This window comes from Petromyzon marinus, unplaced genomic scaffold (assembly GCF_048934315.1).
Source record: "Petromyzon marinus isolate PM22_M1 ecotype Great Lakes invasive population unplaced genomic scaffold, UKy_Petmar_22M1.pri1.0 PM_G_Scaffold_35, whole genome shotgun sequence".
Classification (NCBI taxonomy): domain Eukaryota; kingdom Metazoa; phylum Chordata; class Hyperoartia; order Petromyzontiformes; family Petromyzontidae; genus Petromyzon; species Petromyzon marinus.
In genome coordinates this window covers 2,092,501-2,104,426 of record NW_027422928.1, presented here as the reverse complement: position 1 = coordinate 2,104,426, position 11,926 = coordinate 2,092,501, and the positions used below count along the sequence as shown (strand labels likewise).

The window sequence follows — 11,926 nt, the reverse complement described above, 5'->3', positions numbered from 1 at the left end:
GTGTACAGTGTGTATACACTGTGTCTACACTGTGTGTGTGTACAATGTGTGTGTACAGTGTGTGTGTGTGTGTACAGTGTGTGTGTACACACTGTGTGTGTGCGCCTGTATCTCTGTGTGTGCCTGTGTCTATGTGTGTGTGCCTGTGTGTGACACCTGATGATGATTGCTTGTGTTGCAGTCGAAACGTCGTGAGAATGTAATTGTTTTATATTTTTGTTATTTTATTGTTTCCCTTCTACGTGACTTTACCGAAAGAACAAGAATAAATATCAGCTCTATGTTTTCAAGTAAATACATTTTGGGTAGTGAATAAATTATAGTCTAAATAAGCTACAAATGACGAATTGTAGGCAATTATAGTTATAATCAAAGACATTTTTAAACAATTACGTGGTCCCTGTATTCTTAACTCTTTCGGTAAAGTCACGTTGAATGGAAACAATAAACACAAGATCCAGGTCCGTTTCAACACATTACATAAAATCCGTGATCTGGTTCCGTCTGTAAAAGATGTGATTCCGGACATACAGTACCCTGGCGTCTACAAACTAAGTTGCCTCTGTGGTAGTAGTTACATTGGAGAAACCAAACGCCATGTCTCGGACCGCATTCGTCAACACAAAGCAGACCTTAAACACGGTAGGACCAACATCTCGGCTGTGGCAGATCATTATAATTCAGTAGGCTCACATGACATTGACTTTTCCAAGACAGAGGTTCTTTGTAAGCCATCTGGCTACCATGAGAGATTCGTTCATGAGGCTATACACATATACAAGCACAGAGACAATTTCAACCGAGAAGATGGATTCTGGCTTAGCAATCATTGGAAAGATTTGATAAACCATTTCAGGTCTTAATTGATTGTTCACGCTTACAGTGACTTTCAGACAGCATACTTTAAATTTTTCGTCTCCCCCCTCCTCTTTTCAGAACATAGATGGACTCGTCCTTCTAAATAAACTGCCAAATCGCTGCGCGTGGCACTAACGTTTTTTTATAAATAAATAAATACACCGTTTAAAAATAAATAAATGTATGCAAACCGACACATCTGATGACGACCGTTTGTGTTATGGTCGAAACGTCGTGAGAATTTTTATTGTTTTATATATTTTATTATTTTATTGTTTCCCTTCAACGTGACTTTACCGAAAGAACTAAGAATATGAATTACTGCAGTCACGAAAGCTTTAAATCAAAATTCACTATATAGTATTCATTATATATTGTAGTGTATACCCAGTTGCTGTGAATAGCTCAGATGTGTAGGCCTTGACTTCAACATAGCCATTTCTGTGACCAGTCACAAGCTAATCACTCAGTTATTTCAATGCTAAATTATCCTGTTTGATTTGTACTAGATGCCTCTGTGAATGTGTATGCTCTGACTTTAACATAGCTATTTCTGTGACCAGTTACAAGCTAATCACTCAGCTATTTCAATGCTAAATTCTATGCTAATTCCTTTGTCAAGGGGTGCTTTTGCAGATGTGTATGCTTTAACTTTAACATAGCCATTTCTGTGACCAGTCGCAAGCTAACACTCAGCCATTTCAATGCTAAATTATATGCTAATTCCTTTGTCAAGGCGCTTTGTTTCTTCTCACACAGCTTAAAGGTCGCGATCTGAGCGTGGCTTTTTCGCTCCTGCGCTGTCCTCCAGACAGTCTCGTCCTTTCACCTGATGAAGGCCGCTTGTGTTGTGGCCGAAACGTCGTGAGAATATTATTGTGTTATTTTATTTTATCAATTTATTATTTTATTCTCATTCTACGTGGTGACTTTGCCGAAAGAACCAAAGAAGATGAATCCTTTCTAGATTTAAAGCTTTCGTGACTGCAAGGATCCATACTCTTTGGTTCTATTTGGTAAAGTCACGTAGGTAAATAATAAAACAACAATAATCACGACGTTTCGGCCACAACACAAGCGGCCTTCATCAGGTGAAGGGACGAGCCTGTCTGGAGGACAGCGCTGGAGTGGAAGAAACCACGCTTAGATCACGACATTTAAGCTGTGTGAGAAGAAGACCACGGGATCTTTGACAAAGGAATTAGCATATAATTTAGCATTGAAATGGCTCATTGAAATAGCTAAGTTAAAGTATACACATCCGCAGAGGTGCCCCTTGACAAAGGAATTAGCATAGAATTTAGCATTGAAATAGCTGAGTGATTAGCTAGTAACTGGTCACAGAAATAGCTATGTTAAAGTCAGAGTATATACATTCACCGAGGCACCTAGTACTCATCAAACAGGAGAATTTAGCGAAACACAACCACGCTCAGACATCGGACCTGTGTGCGAGCAAAGAGGTGGTGTAAGTGCCGGTGGGTTTGCAGTTTGGCGAGGGGGGGGGGAGAAAGGGGGGAGGGGGATTTTACCTATTGATGGTGTGAAAATGGGAATTTATAAGAGCTGCGAAAGTTTGGGGTACCACTACTCGAAAAATATACTGTACCATTGAAATTAGTTTAATGTTTAGTTCGATTTAGAACATCTTTCCAATGGTTGCTTAATTTGAAACCATCCTCTCGGTTGAAATTGTGTCTGTGTTTGTAGATCTGAATTGCTTCATGAACAAATCTCTGATAAAAGCCCGTGGGTTTGCAAAGAACCTTGGTATCGGAGAAAATTATATCGTGATCCCCCACAGCGTTGTAACAGTGATCAGCTACGGCAGAAGAATTCGTTTTGCCGTGTTTCAAATCTGATTTGTGCTCGCGAATTCGGTCAGAGACATGTCGCTTTGTCTCACCGATGTAGCAATAACTGCAGGTACAACTCAATTTGTAAACCCCGGGGTACTGTAAATCAGGAATGACATCCTTCACGGATGGGATCAGATCACGAATTTTGTGTACTGTATTGAACCGGACCTGGATCTTGTGTTTGTTTAGAATTTTGGAAATATTTTTAGTAACGCCTGCTATATATGGAAGTGTGATGGTTTTGACCGGAGTATCATGTGGTTGTTTCTGTATGGAGGGAGAGACAGCTTGGCGGATGGTACGGTCAGAGTAACCATTCCTTTTGAGGGCCAGGTGTACATGTTTTAATTCACTGGTCAGGTGGTGTTGGTCCGAAATGCAATGAGCCCTATGGTATAAAGTTTTGATGAGAGAATTATTTTGGGCTGGGTGGTGGTGGGAATCAGGTTTCAAGTAGCAATCTGTGTGGGTGGGTTTCCTGTAGACAGAATGCCCCAATGAGCCATCAGGTCTCCTCTCAAACAGAACGTCTAAGAATGGTAGCTTGCCATCTTTCTCCACTTCCATGGTGAATTTGATGGCGGGATGTCTGGAATTGATGTGGTGTAGGAAAAGGTTCAGAGCTGGGAGGCCATGTGGCCAAATGACGAAAGTGTCATCCACATATCTCTTCCACAGGGAAGGTCTGAGGGTAGAAGTCTGGATGGCGTCTGATTCAAATTTCTCCAAGAAAATATTGGCTATCACTGGTGACAAGGGGGGACCCATGGGGGTACCCTCATTTTGTTTGTAGAAGGAGCCATTCCAAGTAAAGTAGGTATTGTTGAGGAAGTGCCTAACCAGTGCAGGTGTGTCGTGGTCTAGTCCATGTTGGACCAAATTTTCAATTATTTCAATGGTATCAGGTACTGGGACCTTGGTGAACAAAGAGACCACATCGAAGCTGACAAGGATATCGTCAGGGGACAGTACAACGTCTTTGACCATAGAGACCAATTGGGCTGAGTTAAGTACTGCTGAGGTGGTCTTGCCAGTGAAAGGCAGCAAGGTATCTGACAGAAAACGGGCTAGTCTATAGGTAGGGGAGTTGATCGTGGATACGATGGGTCGTAGTGGGGTGCCTTCTTTATGAATCTTGGGAAGACCATAGAATCTAGGGGGTCTTGCAGCAGAAGGTTTTAGGGAGGGACGTTTAGTTGGGTCGATTAGGGAGGTCGAACTTGTGATGATCTTGTTGGTTTTTATTGCTAGGCTATTAGTGGGGTCATTTTTTATTTTTGAGTAACTTCCATCGTTGAGCAGATTCTGGATTTTGTTGTTGTATGAATCTTTATCCATAATAACAGTAGCGTTTCCTTTATCGGCTGAGAGGATGACTATATCACTTCTGTTTTTTAAATTCGCGAGTTCAGAGCGTTCATTTTTGCTGATGTTACTAATGGGTTTCTTAGCATTCTTAAGAATAGTGGCTATTTCAGCTCTCGCAACGTCTGCTTGGATGTGTCCTACGCCTTTGAGGGCTACATCGACCTGAGAGATGATATCATCTATTGGTATGTGTTTTGGGGTGACAGCAAAATTTAGTCCCCTAGCCAGTACTGTTTTCAGATTGTCCGAAATCGGGGTGCTACTCTGATTAATGACGATTTTGTTAACATCTAGTTTTGTTATATGTGGAACTGGGTTCTTCTTTGATAGGTGGTTGAAAGTAGAGAAAGATGGCAAGCTACCATTCTTAGACGTTCTGTTTGAGAGGAGACCTGATGGCTCATTGGGGCATTCTGTCTACAGGAAACCCACCCACACAGATTCCTACTTGAAACCTGATTCCCACCACCACCCAGCCCAAAAGAATTATCTCATCAAAACTTTATACCATAGGGCTCATTGCATTTCGGACCAACACCACCTGACCAGTGAATTAAAACATGTACACCTGGCCCTTAAAAGGAATGGTTATTCTGACCGTACCATCCGCCAAGCTGTCTCTCCCTCCATACAGAAACAACCACATGATACTCCGGTCAAAACCATCACACTTCCATATATAGCAGGCGTTACTAAAAATATTTCCAAAATTCTAAACAAACACAAGATCCAGGTCCGGTTCAATACAGTACACAAAATTCGTGATCTGATCCCATCCGTGAAGGATGTCATTCCTGATTTACAGTACCCCGGGGTTTACAAATTGAGTTGTACCTGCGGTTATTGCTACATCGGTGAGACAAAGCGACATGTCTCTGACCGAATTCGCGAGCACAAATCAGATTTGAAACACGGCAAAACGAATTCTTCTGCCGTAGCTGATCACTGTTACAACGCTGTGGGGGATCACGATATAATTTTCTCCGATACCAAGGTTCTTTGCAAACCCACGGGCTTTTATCAGAGATTTGTTCATGAAGCAATTCAGATCTACAAACACAGACACAATTTCAACCGAGAGGATGGTTTCAAATTAAGCAACCATTGGAAAGATGTTCTAAATCGAACTAAACATTAAACTAATTTCAATGGTACAGTATATTTTTCGAGTAGTGGTACCCCAAACTTTCGCAGCTCTTATAAATTCCCATTTTCACACCATCAATAGGTAAAATCCCCCTCCCCCCTTTCTCCCCCCCCCCTCGCCAAACTGCAAGCCCACCGGCACTTACACCACCTCTTTGCTTGCACACAGGTCCGATGTCTGATCGTGGTCGTGTTTCGCTAAATTCTCCTGTTTGATGAGTACTAGGTGCCTCGGTGAATGTATATACTCTGACTTTAACATAGCTATTTCTGTGACCAGTTACTAGCTAATCACTCAGCTATTTCAATGCTAAATTCTATGCTAATTCCTTTGTCAAGGGGCACCTCTGCGGATGTGTATACTTTAACTTAGCTATTTCAATGAGCCATTTCAATGCTAAATTATATGCTAATTCCTTTGTCAAAGCCCGTGGTCTTCTTCTTCTTCTCACACAGCTTAAATGTCGTGATCTAAGCGTGGCTTCTTCCACTCCAGCGCTGTCCTCCAGACAGGCTCGTCCCTTCACCTCATGAAGGCCGCTTGTGTTGTGGCCGAAACGTCGTGATTATTGTTGTTTTATTATTTACCTACGTGACTTTACCGAATAGAACCAAAGATGAATCCTTGCAGTCACGAAAGCTTTAAATCGAAATTCCATCAGGTGCTTATTTAATGCCGAGATGACGTCGGGGATGCTCAATGCACGTCCAGATGACGACTTGCAACTGTAAGTAATCAAATATCTCTGTTCTAATGATGGGTGGGGATTGGCTAAAATGTCAGCATTCTATATCGTGTCTTTCCACTCATCAAACCTTTAATACAACTACTTGTTGTGTTTAGTTTGTTGTCCATCCCCTGCACCGACCATTAGCATGGTTGCCTACGTACGGTACCAAAGAAGTTCAACATACATACATACAAACCTGTTAATAATGGGAAATATCAATGTTTGTTACACAGAAAGTCCTGTTTAGCCAGTCACCCAGCTAGTATGCAGTTGAGATTCGTGTTGCACGAGCACAGAACAAGAAGATCCGTACCGGGAAATAGGAATGTGCCAAGAGGTGCAGGCAAAAATAATGCTTCAAGAATTTTTTTTTTAACAACAATGAAAACATAACAGAATAACAGTCCAGGCTGGAAAAGGCAGAAATGTGTTGTAAACAGCACACGGCCATTGCACGCTATGCAAATAAAAATGACCAATTGACAACAGCTGCATCACTTCTGCTTTCGGAATGTCACATTTGTCTTCGGTGGTGATCGAAGACAAGATAACCATAATGCACTCCTTCAGGAAATGGCGACACATTTCTTTCTATTGGGAATCCGTGTTCATCATGATGTGGGTTTTTGTTTTCTGGTTTCCCTCTGCACGACACTATGCAAAAAAATGAGAGGTTTTACCCTTTCCGGCAAGAATACCGGTGTTACGTTGTTCAAACAACAGACACCCCATCACAAGGCATCAACTCTGCATTAACCACACTTGGAAACAAAAATGCTTTGATATTGCCCCAAGTGTCTGTATCGGCTATCCGGGAGATCTTTTCCTTTGTTGTTGCTGCTGCTGCTGCCGTGGTGGGGACGAGGCATTGCACGGAACGCAATCGACAGCGAACATCCGCTGGTGGGGAGCGGTGGTGCAGTGGTTAGCGCACCGCGCTACGAACCTGGTGGACACAAGTGGCTCCTTTTCAGTGAGACGCATCTCATCATGGAACCTGCCTCCTGGTTCGTTACAGTCACACACACACACAGACATCTCATTATAATAATACTTTCATCTCACGTAGCAGCACACACAAAGACAAAGGTTATAGTCACAGACACACAGACATAGACATCTCATAATAATAATACATCTCACGTAGCAGCACACACAAAGACAAAGGTAATAGTCACACACAGACACAGACATGTCATTATAATAATACTTTCATCTCACGTAGCAGCACACACAAAGACAAAGGTTATAGTCACACACACACACAGACATCTCATTATAATAATACATCTCACGTAGCAGCACACACAAAGGTTATAGTCACACACACACACAGACATCTCATTATAATAATAACTTTAATCTCACGTAGCAGCACACACAAAGACAAATGTTCCCGTATAGCTTGCACAGACCCTTGGGGCAAGTGCTACCAAGGTCGTGACGACACACGAGGGGGATGGGTGAGGTGGCAGCTTCCTCAGCGGCCATTTTTGTCTCTCCCACGAATGCTGCTGCTGATGATGTTGTTCACAGATCGCTACCCCAGGTGCTCGTTTAAGTCTGAGCCGACCTAGGGGAGTTTACCGCCGGTCCACACGATCGCCACTGATGCGCGAGTCCGTCGTGAAGTGGGAAGCGGGATTCGGTGGCACCGGGTTCGTATGGGCAGTGCGCTAACCACTGCGCCACCGCTCCCCAGGTACATTGGCCTACGCATCATCATGCGTACACACACGCGCACACACACACGTACACACACGTACACACACACGTACACCCGCACACGTACACACACACGCGCACACACACACGTACACACACACGCGCACACACACACACGTATACACAAACGTACACACGTGCACACACACACAAACGTACACACACACACGTACACACAAACGTACACACACACACGTACACACACACTGACTGTCGTGTGTGTCAAGTCACGTGCATGCCGGGTGTGTGCTCACTGTCATCAGGAAACGTTTATTAAGAAGTCTATTTACTCTTTAATTCAGCAGGACGTGTTTATTTAAAGTTGCGCATTTTGACGTGACGTCACATTTCTCAAACACCCCCCCCCCACCTCGTCACACATCGTCACAAATGTCTGACCCCTCCCCCACCCCCCCCCCCCAGCTGCGTTACGTCATTTATGGACGGCCCCTTAACACACGTTTCAGCTATCATTTGTATTACTATACTCATCCTATCTACGATATTCATTATACAACCTATCCAGACTAGGATTCAAAGTCTAAATCTTATCCTGGCTATCATTTGTATTGCCGGACTTATCACGTCTATGATAAGCATTAAACAGCCCCGCTGTGACTGAGATGGACAATACGAATATCTTAGCACTATGAGAATCACTGCAGAGCTTACGTTAACTAGAACCGATAACGCTCACAATCATTCATCAATTAAGCGATACGTAAGGTCTAACTTATACACGTTACGACTAAGCAAAATGGGCCTCAATTCTGGCAGCCCAAACAATAGAACAATTTCAAACGCCGCAAAATCGTCAACAACTATTTAATACTTATTTAAAACAATTAACAAACAAGCGTACGCACAGACACACACACAGACACACAGTGACACACACAGACACACACAGACACACACACAGACACACAGACAGACACACACACACACAGACACACACAGACACACACACACACAGACACACACAGAGACACACACACAGACACACACACAGACACATACACACACACACATACACACACACAGACACACAGACACACACAGACACAGACACAAACACACACACAGACACACACACAGACACACACAGACACACACACACAGACACACACACAGACACACACAGACACACACACACAGACACACACACAGACACACACACAGACACACACACACAGACACACACACAGACACATAGACACACACACAGTGACACACACACACACAGACACACAGACACACACGCCAATCAAACCCCTAACATCGATGCGCTAGCCATGCGGATCGCACGCCCAGAGAGAGACATCGCCCTGGAGAGAGACGCCGCCGCCACCCATCATCGCCCTCCTCCGTGTTCGCGTGGATCACCTTCGCCACCTTCGCCACCTTCGCCACCTTCGCCACCGTCGTCGTCCACACCGCCGCCGCGTCTGACTAAAGAGTTTCGTGGGGGGCTACGGCAACCGGGGGGGGGGGGGGAGGAGGGGGGGGGGACAGCCCCCCAGGACCTGGGCAGCTCTCCCTCACGCCAAAAACAAAACCTTCACTCGCGACGTCGTCGCCATCGCCGCCAACGACCGGGACGTGACGACAGCGGCACGCGGACGAGGGGGTCCCTCTACCAGGGTCCCTCTACCAGGGTCCCTCTACCAGGGTCCCACTACCAGGGTCCCTCTACCAGGGTCCCTCTACCGGGGTCCCTCTACCGGGTCCCTCTACCGGGATCCCTCTACCGGGGTCCCTTTACCGGGGTCCCACTACCGGGGTCCCTCTACCGGGGTCCCTCTACCAGGGTCCCACTACCGGGGTCCCTCTACCGGGGTCCCTCTACCGGGGTCCCTATACCAGGGTCCCTCTACCAGGGTCCCTCTACCAGGGTCCCACTACCAGGGTCCCTCTACCGGGGTCCCTCTACCAGGGTCCCTCTACCAGGGTCCCTCTGCCAGGGTCCCTCTACCAGGGTCCCTCTACCAGGGTCCCAGGGTCCCTTTACCAGGGTCCCAGGGTCCCACTACCAGAGTCCCTCTACCAGGGTCCCACTACCAGGGTCCCACTACCGGGGTCCCTCTACCAGGGTCCCTCTACCAGGGTCCCTCTACCAGGGTCCCACTACCGGGGTCCCTCTACCAGGGTCCCTCTACCAGGGTCCCTCTACCGGGGGGTCCCTCTACCAGGGTCCCTCTACCAGGGTCCCTCTACCAGGGTCCCACTACCAGGGTCCCTCTACCAGGGTCCCTCTACCGGGGTCCCTCTACCAGGGTCGCTCTACCGGGGTGCCTCTACCAGGGTCCCAGGGTCCCTCTACCAGGGTCCCTCTACCGGGGGGTCCCTCTACCAGGGTCCCTCTACCAGGGTCCCTCTACCAGGGTCCCTCTACCAGGGTCCCACTACCAGGGTCCCTCTACCAGGGTCCCACTACCGGGGTCCCTCTACCAGGGTCCCTCTACCAGGGTCCCTCTACGGGGGGGTCCCTCTACCAGGGTCCCTCTACCAGGGTCCCTCTACCATGGTCCCACTACCAGGGTCCCACTACCAGGGTCCCTCTACCAGGGTCCCTCTACCAGGGTCCCTCTACCAGGGTCCCACTACCAGGGTCCCTCTACCAGGGTCCCTCTACCAGGGTCCCTCTACCAGGGTCCCTTTACCAGGGTCCCAGGGTCCCTCTACCAGGGTCCCTCTACTAGGGTCCCTCTATCAGGGTCCCTCTACCGGGGGGTCCCTCTACCAGGGTCCCTCTACCAGGGTCCCACTACCAGGGTCCCTCTACCAGGGTCCCTCTACCAGGGTCCCCCTACCAGGGTCCCACTACCAGGGTCCCCACTAGTCTCAGGCGCTAGTCTGAGGCGCCAGTCTGAGGTGCCAGTCTGAGGTGCCAGTCTGAGGCGCCAGTCTGAGGCGGTGCCCTCGTGAGGACCGCTCCTGCGGCTGCGCTTGCTGGGAATCTCCTCCTGGCTGCAGCCCTGGGAAGGGAGGGGGTGGGGAGTTACCCACACAGAGACCCATAGACTCACCACATAGAGACCCATAGACTCACCACACACAGAGACCCATAGACTCACCACACACAGAGACCCATAGACTCACCACATAGAGACCCATAGACTCACCACACACAGAGACCCATAGACTCACCACATACAGAGACCCATAGACTCACCACACACAGAAACCCATAGACTCACCACACACAGAGACCCATAGACTCACCACACACAGAGACCCATAGACTCACCACACACAGAGACCCATAGACTCACCACACACAGAGACCCATAGACTCACCACACACAGAGACCCATAGACTCACCACACACAGAGACCCATAGACTCACACAGAGACCCATAGACTCACCACACAGAGACTCATAGACTCACCACACACAGAGACCCATAGACTCACCACACATAGAGACCCATAGACTCACCACACACAGAGACCCATAGACTCACCACACACAGAGACCCATAGACTCACCACACACAAAGACCCATAGACTCACCACACACAGAGACCCATAGACTCACCACATAGAGACCCATAGACTCACCACACACAGAGACCCATAGACTCACCACACATAGAGACCCATAGACTCACCACACATAGAGACTCATAGACTCACCACACATAGAGACCCATAGACTCACCACACACAGAGACCCATAGACTCACCACACACAGAGACCCATAGACTCACCACACATAGAGTCCCATAGACTCACCACACATAGAGACGCATAGACTCACCACACACAGAGACCCATAGACTCACCACACACAGAGAACCACAGACTCACCACACACAGAGACTCATAGACTCACCACACATAGAGACCCATAGACTCACCACACACAGAGACCCATAGACTCACCACACAGAGACCCACAGACTCACCACACAGAGACCCATAGACTCATCACACACAGAGACCCATAGACTCACCACACACAGAGACTCATAGACTCACCACACACAGAGACCCACAGACTCACCACACACAGAGACCCATAGACTCACCACATAGAGACCCATAGACTCACCACACACAGAGACCCATAGACTCACCACACACAGAGACCCATAGACTCACCACATAGAGACCCATAGACTCACCACACACAGAGACCCATAGACTCACCACATACAGAGACCCATAGACTCACCACACACAGAAACCCATAGACTCACCACACACAGAGACCCATAGACTCACCACACA

At 47.3% G+C, this 11,926-nt stretch overlaps 1 protein-coding gene across 1 annotated transcript in view; it reads right to left on the bottom strand.

Moving 5' to 3' along the window:
• Window positions 1-8,451: 8,451 nt before the first annotated feature.
• Window positions 8,452-11,926, bottom strand: part of LOC142915785 (protein phosphatase 1D-like) — a 14,367-nt gene continuing 10,892 nt past the window's right edge. Inside the window, exon 4 of the mRNA XM_076061460.1 lies at window positions 8,452-8,457. Within this exon, the coding sequence (XP_075917575.1) occupies window positions 8,452-8,457 (6 nt within the window). The remainder of the gene's footprint in view (window positions 8,458-11,926) is intronic.